At 67.3% G+C, this 15,870-nt stretch overlaps 2 protein-coding genes across 2 annotated transcripts in view; both read right to left on the bottom strand.

Annotated features, from left to right (window-relative positions):
• LOC140645625 (uncharacterized) overlaps positions 1-5,758 on the bottom strand; it is a 10,315-nt gene extending 4,557 nt beyond the window's left edge. Inside the window, exons 1-2 of the mRNA XM_072849073.1 lie at positions 5,576-5,758; positions 1,957-5,309 (exon numbers count right to left, since the gene is read on the bottom strand). Coding sequence (XP_072705174.1) covers positions 1,957-5,309; positions 5,576-5,758 — 3,536 coding nt within the window. The remainder of the gene's footprint in view (positions 1-1,956; positions 5,310-5,575) is intronic.
• Positions 1-15,870, bottom strand: part of LOC140645643 (uncharacterized) — a 24,044-nt gene extending 8,174 nt beyond the window's left edge. Inside the window, exons 1-11 of the mRNA XM_072849089.1 lie at positions 15,746-15,870; positions 13,429-13,709; positions 9,785-9,883; positions 9,524-9,679; positions 9,350-9,427; positions 8,189-8,242; positions 7,591-7,623; positions 7,408-7,458; positions 6,748-6,843; positions 6,570-6,674; positions 6,363-6,434 (exon numbers count right to left, since the gene is read on the bottom strand). Of these exons, the coding sequence (XP_072705190.1) occupies positions 6,363-6,434; positions 6,570-6,674; positions 6,748-6,843; positions 7,408-7,458; positions 7,591-7,623; positions 8,189-8,242; positions 9,350-9,427; positions 9,524-9,679; positions 9,785-9,883; positions 13,429-13,688 (1,004 nt within the window). The 5' untranslated portion in view covers positions 13,689-13,709; positions 15,746-15,870. The remainder of the gene's footprint in view (positions 1-6,362; positions 6,435-6,569; positions 6,675-6,747; positions 6,844-7,407; positions 7,459-7,590; positions 7,624-8,188; positions 8,243-9,349; positions 9,428-9,523; positions 9,680-9,784; positions 9,884-13,428; positions 13,710-15,745) is intronic.

Raw genomic sequence — 15,870 nt, 5'->3', positions numbered from 1 at the left:
CAAGGGCACCCCAGGGGCCACCCAGGTGACATGGGCCACACCAGGGGCCACCGAGGGGGACAGTGGCACCCCAGGGGCCACCCAGGGGGCACAATGACACCCCAGGGGCCACCCAAGGGCCACCCAGGGGGACAATGGCACCCCAGAGGACACCCAGGTGACACAGGCCACCCCAGGGGGACAATGGCACCCCAGGGGCCACCCGAGGGCCACCCAGGGGGACGATGGCACCCCAGGGGCCACCCAAGGGGACAGTGACACCCCAGGGGACACCCAAGGGACACCCAGGGGGACAATGACAGCCCAGGGACACAGGCCACCCCAGGGACACCGAGTGCAACAATGACACCCTAGGAGCCACCCAAGGGACACCCAGGGGGACAGTGACACCCCAGGGGCTACCCAAGGGGACAGTGACACCCCAAGGGCCACCCAAGGGACACCCAGGGGGACAGTGACACCCCAGGGGGCACCCGAGGGGACAATGGCAGCGCAGGGGACATGGGCCACTCCAGGGGCCACCCAAGGGGACACCCAGGGGGACAATGACACCCTAAGAGCCACCCAAGAGCCACCCAAGGGGACAGTGACACCCAAGGGGACAGTGACACCCCAGGAGCCACCCAAGGGGACAGTGACACCCAAGGGCCACCCAGGGGGACAACGGCACCCCAGGGGCCACCCAGGGGGACAATGACAGCCCAGGGACACCCAGTGCAACAGTGACACCCCAAGGGCCACCCAAGGGACACCGACAGCCCAGGGGCCACCCAAGGGGACGATGGCAGCCCAGGGGACATGGGCCACTCCAGGGGCCACCCAAGGGGACACCCAGGGGGACAGTGACACCCCAGGGCACATGGGCCACCCAGGGGCCACCCCAGGGGCCAGTGACACCCCAAGGGCCACCCAAGGGACACCCAGGGGGACAGTGACACCCCAGGGCACATGGGCCACCCAGGGGCCACCCCAGGGGCCAGTGACACCCCAAGGGCCACCCAAGGGCCACCCAGGGGGACAGTGACACCCCAGGGGCCACCCAAGGGGATGATGGCAGCCCAGGGGACACGGGCCACTCCAGGGGCCACCCAGGGGGACAATGACACCCTAAGAGCCACCCAAGGGGACAGTGACACCCCAGGGGCCACCCAAGGGCCACCCAAGGGGACAGTGACACCCCAGGGGACATGGGCCACCCAGGGGCCACCCCAGGAGCCAGTGACACCCCAAGGGCCACCCAAGGGCCACCCAGGGGGACAGTGACACCCCAGGGGCCACCCAAGGGGACGATGGCAGCCCAGGGGACACGGGCCACTCCAGGGGCCACCCAGGGGGACAATGACACCCTAAGAGCCACCCAAGGGGACAGTGACACCCCAGGGGCCACCCAAGGGCCACCCAAGGGGACAGTGACACCCCAGGGGACATGGGCCACCCAGGGGCCACCCCAGGAGCCAGTGACACCCCAAGGGCCACCCAAAGGGACAATGGCAGCCCAGGGGACATGGGCCACTCCAGGGGCCACCCAAGGGGACACCCAGGGGGACAATGACACCCTAAGAGCCACCCAAGAGCCACCCAAGGGGACAGTGACACCCCAGGGGCCACCCAAGGGGATGATGGCAGCCCAGGGGACACGGGCCACTCCAGGGGCCACCCAAGGGGACACCCAGGGGCCACCCGAGGGGCCACCCAGGGGGACAGTGACAGCCCAGGGGCCACCCAAAGGCCACCCAGGGGGACAATGGCACCCCAGGGGACATGGGCCACTCCAGGGGCCACCCAGGGGCCACCCCAGGGGCCAGTGACACCCCAGGGGCCGATGACACCCCGGGCTTCCACACCCTAAGGCGTCCCCATGGGTGCTGGGGTGTCCCCACGGGGGGCGGGGCCACGGTGGAAGGGGGGCGGAGCCATCGGGGGTGGGTGGGGCCACGGGAAAGGGCGGGGCCTCACTCTGTCTGGGCGGCAGCTGCGGCGGGCGGGGCCGGCGAGGGGGGGCCGGATTCGGAGGAGCTGGAGCTGGAGTCGGAGTCCGAGGAGGAGGAGGAGGAGGAGGAAGAGGAGGAAGACGAGGAGGAGGAGGAGGAGGAGGAGGAGGAGGAGGAGGCGCGCTTCTCCTGGCCCGGCGGCGGTGCGGTGACGTCGGCGGTGACGTCGGCGGTGACATCGGCGGTGACGTCGGCGGCGGGGCTGGTGGTACCGGGAGCGACGGTGACGCTGGTGGCCCCAGGGAGGGCGGTGACGCTGCCGGCACCGGTGGCACCGGTGGCCGTGGGGACGCCGGTGACGCTGGTGTCCCTCGCGGTGACGGCGACGCTGCCGGCGCTGGGGACGCCGGTGACGCTGGTGTCCCTCGCGGTGATGGTGACGCTGCCGGCGCTGGGGACGCTGGTGTCCCTCGCGGTGACGGTGACGCTGCCGGCGCTGGTGTCCCTCGCGGTGACGGTGACGCCGCCGGCGCTGGTGGCACCGATGTCCTTAAGGGCGACGGTGACGCTGCCGGTGCTGGTGGCACCGGTGACGCTGCTGTCCGTCGCGGCGACGGTGACGCTGCCGGCGCTGGTGGTGCTGATGTCCCTAAGGGCGATGGTGACGCTGCCGGCGCTGGTGTCCCTCGTGGTGACGGTGACGCTGCCGGTGCTAGTGGCACTGGTGTCCCTCGTGGTGACGGTGACGCTGCCAGCGCTGGTGACACTGGTGTCCCTCGCGGCGCTGGTGACGCTGCCGGCACTGGTGACACTGGTGACACTGGTGACGCTGCCGGCAGTGACACTGGTGTCCCTCGCGGCGCTGGTGACGCTGCCGGTGCTGGTGGCACTGATGTCCCTAAGGGCGACGGTGACGCTGCCGGCACTGGTGACAGTGGTGTCCGTGGTGGTGGCCATGGGGACACTGGAGACACCGGTGTCCCTCAGGGTGATGGCGACGCTGCCGGCACTGGTGGCCGTGGTGACGCTGGTGGTCACAGCGGTGACGGTGACACCGGTGCCCGCGGTGACGCTGCCAGCACTGGTAGCGCTGGTGATGACGGTAACTGCGGTGGCACTGGTGTCCCTTGGGGCGGTGGTGGCACTGCCGGCACTGGTGACGACGGTGGCGGCGGTGCTGGTGACAACGGCCACGGCAGGCTTGGTGACATCTCCAGCGGTGACGGCAGCGACGGCGCCCGGGGCGGTGACGGCGCCGGTGGCGCTACCTACGGTGGCCGTGGGGCTGGTGACGTCCCCGGCGGTGGCAGCAGCGGTGACGGTGACATCGGCAGCGGGGGTGACAACGGCCTTGGTGGCCACGGCGGCGCTGACGGCGGCAGCAGCCACGCTGGCGACGGCTGCGGTGCCCATGGTGGCCTTGGCGGTGACGTCCACGGTGGCACCGCTGATGGCGGTGGCACCCGGGCTGGTGACCCCTGTGGTGCCCACAGCGGCTTTGGTGGTGGCACCTGCGGTGACAGCCGTAGCAGCGGCCACGGTGGCCTTGGTGTCCGTGGTGGCAGCGCCTACGGTGACACCGGCGGTGGTGACACCCACGACGGCCTTTGTGGTGGCACCCGCGGTGCTGGTGTCCATGGTGGCCTTAGCGGTGGCACCTACGGTGACACCGGTAGCGGTGGCCACGCTGGTGGCACCTACGGTGACACCGGTAGCCTTAGTGACAGCACCTACGGTGACAGGGGCAGCGGTGGCCGTGGCGGCGGCGCCCACGGTGGCCTTGGTGGCAGCGCCTACGGCGGTGACACCGGTGCCTGTGTCCACGGTGGCCTTGGTGGCAGCACCAGCGACGCCAGCCGGTGCCGCGGCGCTGGGTGCCACCGTCGGCGCTACCGGCGCCATCTTCTCCAGGACGGGCGGTGACACCGGGTGACCCGCCTCCTCCTCGCGGCGCGGGGTGCCGCCGGGCTCGGTGGCCCGGCTAAGCCGTGGCGGCGACGGCCCCCGTGGCTTCTCGGCGAGCTCCAGCGGCCGCGCCGGGCCGGTGACGTTGGGCGGCTCCGTCTTGGGCGGCGGCAGCGGTTTGGGGACGGGCAGCAGGCGGGGGACGGGCTGAGCGTGGCCGGGCGGCGGCAGCGCCGACGCGGCGACGGGGGAGGAGGGCAGGCTGAGGCGGGCGGCCGGCAGCAGCTTTCCCGGTGTGCCGGCAGCACGGAGCCCGGCAGTCAGCGCTCGCGGCAGCCCCGGCGGCGGTGGCGGGGGTTTGCCGGCGCCGCTCGTCACAGGTCTGGGCGCCGTCGGCTTCGACGGCGACGACTGGGCCGGCGCTCTGGGGACGCTCGGCGGCGGCGGCGGCGCCGCGGGGGACGGTTTCGCCTCGGTGGCCAGTGGCGGTTTGGCGACGGCAGGTTGCGGCGACGGCGGTGCCGATTTCCCCTCGCTGGGCAGCGGTTTGGGGGCGAGCGGCTGCGCCGCCATCGCCGCCTTCGCCTCGGCGCCCGGCGCTGGTTTGGCGACGCTCTGGCTCACCGGCGGTGCCACCACCGGCATGGCTTTGGGGAGGCTCGGTGACGCCGGCGGTGCCGCTCTCGCCTCGGTGGCGGGCGCCGGTTTGGGGGGTGCCGGGGGAACCCCGACTTTCGGCTCGACGACCGGCATGGCTTTCGGCAGTCCGGCCAGCAGCGGCGGAGGCTTCGCCGGGCTCTGCTGCGCCAGCGGCGTCGGCGTTGCCGCTTTCGGGAGCGTCGCCTGGGCCCCTTGCGCCGGCAGCGTTGCCGGCTTCGTCTCCGCGACTCCCGGTTTGGGCGGTGGCGGCGGCGGCACAGTGGCTCTCGCCTCGGCTCTCGCCTCGGCCGGCGCTTTGCCGAGGTTTTGCTGGGGCGCCGGCGGTGTGGCGACGCTGGGTTTCGGCGCTGGTTTCGCCTCAGTCTGCGCCGCCGGCTTCGCCTCGGCAGCGGGCGGCGGTTTGGTGACGCCGGCTTGGGCGGCGGGCGCCGGCTTGGCTTCGTTAGCGGGCGCCGGCTTGCCGACGCTCGGCGCCTCAGCGGCCGGTGCCGGTTTGGTGGTGCCGGGCTGCGCCGCCTTCACCTCGGCGGCCGCTTTGGCGACGTTGGGCGTCGCCAGCTGCGGCGCTTTGGCCTCGGCGGGAGGCTTGGCAGACGCCGGCGTCGCCGCCGTTTCGGTGCCGGGAGGCGCCGGCTGCGGGGGGAGCGGCTGCGCCCCGCCGATCGGCACCCACTTGGGGGGAGCCGGCTTGGCCTCGGCGCCGGCCGCCGGTTTGGCTAAGCTGGGCGGCGGCTGCGGCGCGGCCGGGTGCAGCTCGGCGATGGGCACCCACTTGGGGCGGGCGGGGGTGCCGGGCGGCGGGGGGAGGAGGGGCTTTGGGTTTGGGGGCGAGGGGAGGGGCTGGGGTTTTGGCTTTGCCGCGGGGGGACGCGGTGGAGCTGCGGCGGCGGCGGCGGGAGGGGGAGCGGGAAGCGGCTCGCGCCCGTTTTTTGGGGCGGGGGGAGGAGAGGGAGCGGCTGCGCCGACCGCCACGCCGGGATTTGCCGGAAGAATCCGAGCGGCTGCGGCGACCGAGCCCCCGCCCGCGGCGGCGGCGATCGGGGGAGGAGAGGGAACGGCTGCGGCGCGCCGGCGTCGACCCGGAGCGACCGCGGCGAGGGGTGCGGGAACGGGAGCGGCCCCCGCGTCGCGCCGTCGAGCGGGAACGGCGCCGCGCCGTCGAGCGGGAACGGCGGCGCGCGGTCGAGCGGGAACGGCGGCGCGCCGGCGAGCGGGAACGAGACCGGCGGCGCGCCGGCGAACGCGAGCGGGAGCGTCCCCATCGCCCGCCGGTGCGACCGCGGGACCAAGCGCGGCCGCGAGGGGAGCGGGACCGGGAGCGACCGCGGCGGGTGGGCGAACGGGATTTGTTCCGGCGCGGCGGGGTGCGGGACCGCGACCGCGGCGGCCACCGGATGGGGCTGGTGGAATTGGGCCGCCAAAGCGGGGTGCGGGAGCGGGAGCGGGCGCGGCGAGGGGGGGTGCGGGACCGAGAGCGACCGCGGCGGCGGCTACGGGAACGGTTGCGCCGGGGCGGGGTCCGAGAACGGTTCCGTCGCGCCGGGCTGCGGGTACGGGAACGGGCGCCGCCGCCGCGCCGGCTGCCGCCGGTGCCGGGAGGGCTACGGGAACGGGAGCGGTCGCGGCGAGGCCGGGAGCGCTCGGGGTGGGCGACCGCTCGCGGCGAGGCGGGGCGCCGGCGGGTTTTGGGGCGCCGGAGCGGGGGTTCGGGCGAGGGCTGGCCGCGGCGCGCGCGGCGGCGCTGCGGCGAGGGGGAGCGGTGGGCGGCGAGGGGGCGGGGGGGTCGGGGGTGGCGGCGAGGCGGCGGCGGCAGGTTGGGCGAGGGTGGGGGAGGGCTGGGGGTTCGGCGGGTGCCGGCGGGCTCACGGGCGGCGCCGGTCGGGGCTCCTCGAGGGCTGGCGGCGGCGACGCCGGGGGCTGCTGCGGCTGCGGCGTTCCCTGCACATCCCCCCCCCCCCGAAAAAACAAAACAAAGGGCGGGGAGGGGAGGATTAGTTTTGAGGGGAGCCAAATGGGGTGGGGGAGGGGAGAGGGGTCCCCCCCCCAGCCCCCCGGCCCCGCCCCGGGGCTCACCTCCGGTGCGGCGGCGAGGCCCGGTTGCGCCGGAGGCGCCGGTTCGTCCGTCTCTCGGCGGTGGCTCGCGGGGTCGGGGGCTTCGGGGCGGTGGCGCTGCGGGACCTGTGGGGGGGGGTGGGTGGGTGGGGGGGTTGTGGGGGTTGTGGGGGTGGGGGGATGGGGGGGTGGTACTCACCGGCTGCGGGAGGAGGCAGCGGAGGAGGAGGAGGAGGCGGGGGAGGAAGAGCGCTCCTCGCGGCGGCTCTTCTGGGAAGCCGATTCGCTGGTGGATCTGCGGGGGAGGGGGGAGAGGGGTGAGTGGGGGAGGGGGCACGGGGGGCACGAGTGGGGGAGGGGGACGCGGGGGGAATGGGGGAAATGGGGTGAGGGGAGGGGGACATGGGGGGAATGGGGTGAGTGGGGGAGGGGGCACGGGGGGCACGGGGTGAGTGGGGGGAGGGGGCGCGGGGGGCACGAGTGGGGGAGGGGGACGCGGGGGGAATGGGGGGCACGGGGGAATGGGGTGGGGGAGGGGGATGGGGGGAATGGGGTGAGTGGGGGAGGGGGCACGGGGGCACGAGTGGGGGAGGGGGATGCGGGGGGAATGGGGTGGGGGAGGGGGACATGGGGGGAAATGGGGTGAGTGGGGGAGGGGGGACACGAGGGGAGTGGGACAAGGGGGGCACGAGTGGGGGAGGGGGACACGGGAAATGGGGGAGTGGGGGAGGGGAGACGGGGGAGGGGGACACGGGGGAAATGGGGTGGGGGGAATGGGGGCACACACGTGGGGAGGGGGGACACGGGGGGAATGGGGTGAGTGGGGGAGGGGGCACACGCGTGGGGGAGGGGGGCTCACCTCTTCCGCTTCTTCTCTTTGGCCTTGTGCTTGCTCTTAGGGCTGGGAGAGCTGTGGGGAAAGGGGGCGATGAGGTCATCGATGAGGTCATCGATGAGGTCACGGCGTGGCCCCAAAGCGTCTTGAGCCCTCCCCTCCCCCCATTCGCCCCCCGCCCCCCCAAACCCGCCCCTCCCCCCTCACCGGTGCTTCCGCTTCTTGGCCTCCGACTCCGACCTGAGGAAGGCAAAGGGGGAAGGGGGTGAGCCCCGGGCTGCCCCACGGCGGCTCTGCCCCACGGCTGCCCCATAGCGCTGCCCCACGGTGGCTCTGCCCTATGGTTGCCCCACAGCTCTGTCTCATAGCTCTGCCCCACGGCTCTGCCCCACGGTGGCACTGCCCCACGGCTCTGCTTCATTGCCGCCCCATGGCTCTGCCCCACTGCCGCCCCATAGTTCTGCCCTATTGCTGTCCCACAGCATTCTGCCCCACGGCTCTACCCCCCGGCAGCTCTGCCCCATTGCTGCGCCATAGTGCTGCCCCACGGCTCTGCCCCATAGCAGCTCTGCCTCACGCCTCTGCCCCACAGCTCCGCCCTACTGCTGTCCCACAGCTCTGCCCCATGGCACCGCCCCACGGCAGCTCTGCCCCACCGCTGTCCCACAGTTCTGCCCCACAGCACTGCCCTACGGCCCTGCCGCATTGCTCTGCCCCCAGGGCAGCTCTGCCCCATGGCGCTACCCCACAGCTCTGCCCCACGGCCGCTCTGCCCCACTGCTGCCCCACGGCCGCTCTGCCCCACCTGTGCTTCTTCTTCTTGGAGCTCTTCTTCCTCTCGCCGGAGCGGCTCGCCGACCTGCGGGCACAGAGCTGCCGTGGGGCCCTGCCCCCAGCACCGCCCCAACCCCCAACCCCCGCACCCCAAACCCCTCTGAACCCCCAAATCCCACCAGCCTGAACCCCCAACCCCCTCACCCAGAACCCCAAAACCCCCTGAACCCCAACCCCCAACCCACCCCGCACCCCAAACCCCTCTGAACCCCCAACCCCCAAAACGACCCCCTGAACCCCCAAACCTACCCCCAACCCCCAAGCCCCTCTGAATCCCCCAACCCACCCCTGAACCCCAAAACCCCTCTGAACCCCCAAAACCCCCTCTGAACCCCCCAAAACCCCTCTGAACCCCCCAAACCCACCTCCTGAACCCCCCAAACCCACCTCCTTAACCCCCAAACCCACCTCCTGAACCCTCTGAATCCCCCAACCCACCCCTGAACCCCAAAACCCTCTGAACCCCCCAAAACCCCCAACCCCTCTGAACCCCCCAAACCCACCTCCTGAACCCCCAAAACCCCTCTGAACCCCCCCAACCCACCCCCAAACCCCAAAACCCTCTGAACCCCCAAAACCCCTCTGAACCCCCAACCCACCCCTGAACCCCAAAACCCTCTGAACCCCCAAAACCCCTCTGAACCCCCCAACCCACCCCTGAACCCCAAAACCCCTCTGAACCTCCCAAAACCCCTCTGAACCCCCCAACCCACCCTGAACCCCAAAACCCTCTGAACTCCCCCAAAACCCCTCTGAACCCCCCAACCCACCCCTGAACCCCAAAACCCCTCTGAACCTCCCAAAACCCCTCTGAACCCCCAACCCACCCCTGAACCCCAAAACCCTCTGAACCCCCCAAAACCCCCTGAACCCCCAACCCACTCCCTGAACCCCAAAACCCCTCTGAACCCCCAAAACCCCCTGAACCCCCAACCCACCCCTGAACCCCAAAACCCCCTAACCCCTCTGAACCCCCTAACCCACCCCTAACCCCTCCGAACCCCCAAAACCCCTCCGAACCCCCTCCGAGCCCCTAACCCCTCCGAACCCCCTCCGAACCCCCAAACCCCCTCCGAACCCCCCAACCCCCCTTGCACCCCCAAACCCCCTTGCACCCCCAAACCCCCCCTACCTCCCCCGATCCTTCTTCTTCTTCTTCTTCTTCTGCTTGGGCGAGGGCGAGCGGGAGCTGGACGACTCCCTCGCCGCGCTGCGAGCAAGGGGGGGGACAGACCCCAAAACGTTACGGGGGGCTCAAAGGGTTTTGGGGTCCCCCCCCCGCACCCCAATTAATCTGGGGGGGTACCTAGGAGGTTTGGGGGGGTCCGGGGGGGCTTCCTTGGGCCGGCGGTTGGGATCGAAGGAGCTGCCGTCCACGTAGGCGTCGCTGATGCCGAAAGCCGCCCGCAGCCGCTCGTTCTTCTTCTCGTTGGCTTCCGCCAGCTGATGAGTCTCCGTCACCCTGCGCCGTTAACGAAGCCGGGCTCGTTAAGTCAACGGGGCGTGGGGGGTTCGTTAATGAGGGGAGGAGAAGGGAAGGGGTTAAGGGGGATTTTTGGGGGCTCACGTGGGTTTCTGGTCAGGGGACTCGCCCAGAGCCACGTCCTTCTCCAGCAGCATCATGCGGAAGGTGGCCACCTTCTCCTGGATCTCTCCCTCGGCGTAACTGGGGGGAAAGGGTTAATTGGGGGGGCAGCGGTTTTGGGGGCTGAGGGGGTCGGGGGTTTAGAGGGGCGTGGGAGAAGTTTGGGGGATCCCGGAGGAGTTTTGGGGGGGGGTGTGGGGAGGAGTTTTGGGGATGCAAAGGGCGTTTTGGGGATCTAGGGAGAAGTTCTGGGGATCCAGGGAGGTTTGGGAGGGGCAGGGGAGTTTTGGGGATCCAGGGGGTTTTGGGGGCACAGGGAGGAGTTTTGGGGATCCAGGGGGTTCTGGGGGGCACAGGGAGGAGTTTTGGGGAGCACAGGGGGTTCTGGGGGCATAGGGAGGAGTTTTGGGGATCCAGGGGGTTCTGGGGGGCATAGGGAGGAGTTTTGGGGATCTGAGAGGGAGTTTTGGGGGTGCACAGGCGAGTTTTGGGGAGCACAGGGGGGTTTTGGGGGCATAGGGGGAGTTTTGGGGGTGCACAGGCGAGTTTTGGGGATCCAGGGGGTTCTGGGGGCACAGGGAGGAGTTTTGGGGATCCAGGGGGTTCTGGGGGCACAGAGAGGAGTTTTGGGGATCCAGGGGGTTTGGGGGGCACAGGGAGGAGTTTTGGGGATCTGAGAGGGAGTTTTGGGGGTGCACAGGCGAGTTTTGGGGTTCCGCAGGGGTTTTGGGGATCCAGGAAGAGTTTTGGGGGGCACAGGGAGGAGTTTTGGGGATCCAGGGGTTTTGGGGGCACAGGGAGGAGTTTTGGGGATCCAGGGGGTTTTGGGGGCACAGGGAGGAGTTTTGGGGATCTGAGAGGGAGTTTTGGGGGTGCACAGGTGAGTTTTGGGGTTCCGCAGGGTTTTGGGGATCCAGGAAGAGTTTTGGGGGCACGGGGAGGAGTTTTGGGGATCCAGGATGGTTTGGGGGGCATGGGGGAGAGTTTGGGGATCCAGGAGGAGTTTTGGGGGCACAAAGAGAAGTTTTGGGGATCCACGGGGTTTTAGGGGGCACAGGGCAGAGTTTTGGGGATCCACGGGGTGTTTTGGGGGTGGGGAGTTTTGGAGATCCAGGAGGAGTTTTGGGGATCGAGGGAGAAATTTTGGGGGCACAGGGCAGAGTTTTGGGGATGCAGGGGGTTTGGGGATCCGGAAGGGAGTTTTGGGGGCATAGGGAGGAATTTTGGGGAGCTGGGGGAGTTTGGGGGTGCAGGGGGCCGTTTTGGGGGACACAGGGAGGGTTGGGGGCACAGGGAGGAGTTTTGGGGAGCACAGGGGAGTTCTGGGGATCCGGGAGGGAGTTTTGGGGGCACAGGGAGAAGTTTTGGGGATCAGGGGGTTGGGGGACACAGGGAGGAGGTTTGGGGGGCTTTGGGGGCACGGGGAGGAGTTTTGGGGATCCACGTGGGTTTTGGGGGCATGGGGAGGAGTTTTGGGGATCTGGGAGTTTTGGGAGGTGCACGAGGGAGTTTTGGGGATCCAGGGGAGTTTTGGGGGCACAGGGAAGAGTTTTGGGGTGGGCAGGGGTCCAGGAGGAGTTTTGGGGGCACAGGGAGAAGATTTGGGGATCCACAGGGTTTTGGGGGCAGGGAGAGGAGTTTTGGGGATCCACGGGGTTTTGGGGGGCAGGGAGAGGAGTTTTGGGGGTGACGGGAGGGGTTGGGGATGTAGGGAGGAGTTTTGGGGGCGCGGGGGGGTTTGGCAGACATGGGGAGAGTTTTGGGGATCCAGGGGTTTTGGGGATCCGGGAAGAAGTTTTGGGGGCACAGGGAGGAGTTTTGGGGATCCACGGGGTTTTGGGGGCACAGGGAGAAGTTTTGGGGATCCAGGGGGAGTTTTGGGGGATCCAGGGGTTTTGGGGGGGGCATGGGAGGAGTTGGGGGTCGGGGGAAGTTTTGGAAGGTTCAGGGAGGTTTTGGGGGCGCAGGGGGACTTTGGGGGATTGGGGGTTTTGGGGCTCACCCCTCTCCTCCATCAGCTCGGAGAGCTCCCGGCAGCAAGAGAAGGATTTTGGGGGCACAGAAGGAAGATTTTGGGGCACAGAAAGAAGGTTTTGGGGTTCCTGGGCTGGTTTTGGGTGGCTCCCCCCTGTTCCTCCAGCAGCTCACAGACCTCCAGGCAGCTAGAGGGGAGTTTTTGGGGTGCAGGGGAAGGTTTTGGGGTTCCTGGGCTGGTTTTGGGGGGCTCCCCCCTGTTCCTCCAGCAGCTCACAGACCTCCAGGCAGCTTGAGGGGAGTTTTTGGGGTGCAGGGGGAAGGTTTTGGGGCAGAAGGGGAAGGTTTTGGGGTTCCCGGGCTGGTTTTGGGGGGCTCCCCCCTGTTCCTCCAGCAGCTCAGAGAGCTCCAAGCACGAAAAAGAGCATTTTTGGGGCACAGGGCAAAGGTTTTGGGGCAGAGCATGAGGTTTTGGGGGGCAGAGGAGGAAGGTTTTTGGGGCACAGGGGGGTTTGGGTGTTCCCGGGCTATTTTTTGGGGGGCTCACCCCTGTTCCTCCAGCAGCTCGGAGAATTCCAGGCAGCAAGAGCAGGGGTTTTGGGGTAAAAGAGAGGGGTTTGGGGCATAGAAGAGACGTTTTGGAGCACAGAAGGAAGGTTTTTGGGGTGCAGGGGGGGTTGGGGGTTCCCACTCTGGTTTCGGGGGGCTCCCCCCTGTTCCTCCAGCAGCTCAGAGAGCTCCAGGCAGCAGCAAGAGATCTTTTGGGGCTTAGGAGGAAGATTTTGGGGCAAAAGAAAAAGATTTTGGGGCACAGAGGGAAGGTTTTGGGGCACAGGAACAAGATTTTGGGGCATAAAACCAAGATTTTGGGGCATAAAACCAAGATTTTGGGGCATAAAACCAAGATTTTGGGGCATAAAACCAAGATTTTGGGGCATAAAACCAAGATTTTGGGGCACAGGGGAAGGTTTCGGGGCATAAAAACAAGATTTTGGGACACAGGGGAAAGGTTTTGGGGCATAAAAACAAGATTTTGGGGCACAGGGGAAAGGTTTTGGGGGACAGGGGAAAGGTTTTGGGGCATAAAAACAAGACTTTGGGACACGGGGAAGGTTTTGGGGCATAAAAACAAGATTTTGGGACACAGGGGGAAGGTTTTGGGGCACAGGGGAAAGGTTTTGGGGCATAAAAACAAGGTTTTGGGGCACAGGGGAAGGTTTCGGGGCATAAAAACAAGATTTTGGGACACAGGGGGAAGGTTTCGGGGCACAGGGGAAAGGTTTTGGGGCACAAAACCAAGATTTTGGGACACAGGGGGAAGGTTTTGGGGCACAAAAACAAGGTTTCGGGGCACAGGGGGAAGGTTTTGGGGCATAAAAACAAGATTTTGGGACACAGGGGAAAGGTTTCGGGGCACAGGGGAAAGGTTTTGGGGCATAAAAACAAGGTTTTGGGACACAGGGGGAAGGTTTCGGGGCATAAAAACAAGGTTTCGGGGCACAGGGGAAAGGTTTTGGGGCATAAAAACAAGGTTTCGGGGCATAAAAACAAGGTTTCGGGGCACAGGGGAAAGGTTTTGGGGCATAAAAACAAGGTTTCGGGGCACAGGGGAAGGTTCTGGGGGTTCCCGCTCTCTTTCCGGGGGGACTCACCCCTGTTCCTCCATCAGCTCGGAGAGCTCCAAGCATTTCAATTCCACCCTCCTCTTGCGCTGGTGGTCCAGGATGCCGGGGTTGGGTCTCTTGGCCAGCCCGGCCTCCAGCCGGCGCAGCTCCTCCTCGCCCGGGGGGGGCTCGCCGCCCCCGCCCCCCCCCCGCGCCTCCCGCTTGTGCCGCAGGGCCGAGAGGTTGCGCTGGACGTAGCCGTTGGTGCCGCTGCCCCGCGGCGTCGGCAGCCCGATCCCATTGTACATGGCGGGCGCGCCCTGCCGCCCCTGCGGGGGGGCCTGCTGTCAGGGACCCCCCGCCCCCCCGCTTCTCCCCACGCCCCTTTCCCCCACCCCCTCCTGCACCCCTTTTCCCACTCCCCTTGCACCCCTTCTCCCCCACCCCCTTGCACCCCTTTTCCCCCACCCCTTCCCTGCACCCCCTTTTCTCCCACCCCCCACCCTCCCCTGCACCCCTTTTCCCCCACCCCTTCCCTGCACCCCCTTTTCTCCCACCCCCTTGCACCCCTCTTCCCCACCCCTTTTCCCCCCCACCCTCCCCTACACCCCATTTCCCACCCCCTTGCACCCCTTTTCCCCACCCCCTTTCCCACCCCTATTTCTCCCCCACCCTTTCCCAGCACCCCTTTCCCCCACCCCCCCACTTCCCTTCCCTGCACCCCCTTTTCCCCACCCCCCACTTCCCTTCCCTGCACCCCCTTTTCCCCACCCCCTTACACCCCCTTCTCCCCCCTCCCTGCACCCCCTTCCCTGCACCCCATTTCTCCCTCACCCCCTTGCACCCCTTCTCCCCCTCCCCTGCACCCCCTTTTCCTCCACCCCCTTCCCTGCACCCCCTTTTCCCCCACACCCCATTTCTCCCCTCCCCCATCCCCTTCTCCCCTTTTCCCTCCAAACTTCCCCCAAAACTCCCCCGCACCCCAAACCCCCCGCACCCCCTCCACCTCCTCTCTCACCCCTTTTCCCCTCAAACACCCCCAAAACCTGCCCCACCCCCCAAACCTGCCCCCCTTTTTTCCCAATCCTACCTCTTTTCTCCTCAAAACTCCTCTCCTCGTGCCCCCCCACAGCTCCCCCATCCCCCTGCACCCCACTTCCCCTAAACCCCTCCGACTCCCCCAAAGGCTTTTTGCCCTCAAAACCCCACTTTTCCCCTCATCAACTCCCCAAAACCCACTTTTCCCCAAAAAAACCCCACTTTTCCCTCAAAAAACCTCCTTTTTTCCTCTCAAAACCCCACTTTTCTCTTCATAAACCCCCCAAAAAACTTTTTCCCGCCCAAACCCCCTTTCCTCTCAAAACCCCTTTTCCTCATAAACCCCCCCAAAAACTTTTTCCTCCTCATAAACCCCCAAAACCCACTTTGCCCCCCAAAACCTCCCTTTTCCCCCCTCATAAAGCCCCCAAAACCCTCTTCTTCCCTAAAAAAAAACATTTCCCCCCACAAAAAACCCTAATTTCCCCCCCAAAACCCCCTTTTCCTCTCAAAACCCCACTTTTTCCCCTCAAACCTCTCTTTTTCCCCTCATAAACGCCCCTAAAAAACCTTTTTCACCCCCAAACCTCCCTTTTTCCCCCCAAAACCTCCCTTTTCTCCTCATAAACCCCCAAAACCCAGTTTTCCCCCCCAAAAACCCTTTTCTTCTCAAACCCCCGTTTTTCCCCTCATAAACCCCACTTTTCCCCCATAACCCACTCTTTCCCCAAAAAGAAACCTTTTTCGCCTCAAAACCTCCCTTTTTCCCCCCAACCCCCCTTTCCCCTCATAAACCCCCAAACTCCCCCTTTTTCCCTCAAAACTCCTCATTTTCCCCTCATAAATCCCCCCCAAATCCTGCTTTTCCCCCACTCTTCCCCTCACAGCTCCCCCAAAACCCCACTTTTCCCCTCAAACCCACTTTTCCCTCACAAACCCCCACTTTTGCCCTCATCGCCGCCCCCCAAAACCCCATTTTCCCCTCAAAACCCCATTTTCTCCCTCAAAACCCGCCTTTTTCCTCACAACCCCCTTTCCTCCCCCAACCCCCAGCCCCCCCAGCCGCCATTTCCCTCACGCCCCCCTTGCCCCCCCACCCCCCAAGCCCCCCATTTTCCCTCCCCAAACCCCCTTCCCCCCAAACCCCCCGACCCCTTTCCCCTCCCTAAACCGCCATTTCCTCACGATTCCCGCCCCCCGACCGCGCCGCGCGGGCCTCCCCCCCACCGCCCGCCCGGCCGGTCAACGGTCAGCAACGGCCGCCAACCGTCACCCACGCCCCCCCCCGCATCCCTCCCGGCCCCGAGCGATCCCTCCCGGCCCTCACCGGCTCCGCTGGCGCCGAGCAGGGACCCTCCCCGCTCCCTCCGCGGCCTAACGAGACCCGGACGCGAAGACGCCAGGCGACGCCACGCGCCCCCGCCTCCTCTTCCGGCCGCCGACGGCGTGGAG

This window comes from Ciconia boyciana, chromosome 36, assembly GCF_034638445.1.
Source record: "Ciconia boyciana chromosome 36, ASM3463844v1, whole genome shotgun sequence".
Classification (NCBI taxonomy): Eukaryota; Metazoa; Chordata; class Aves; order Ciconiiformes; family Ciconiidae; genus Ciconia; species Ciconia boyciana.
The sequence above is the reverse complement of the archived record's forward strand: the minus strand, read 5'-3'. Positions and strand labels throughout refer to the sequence as shown.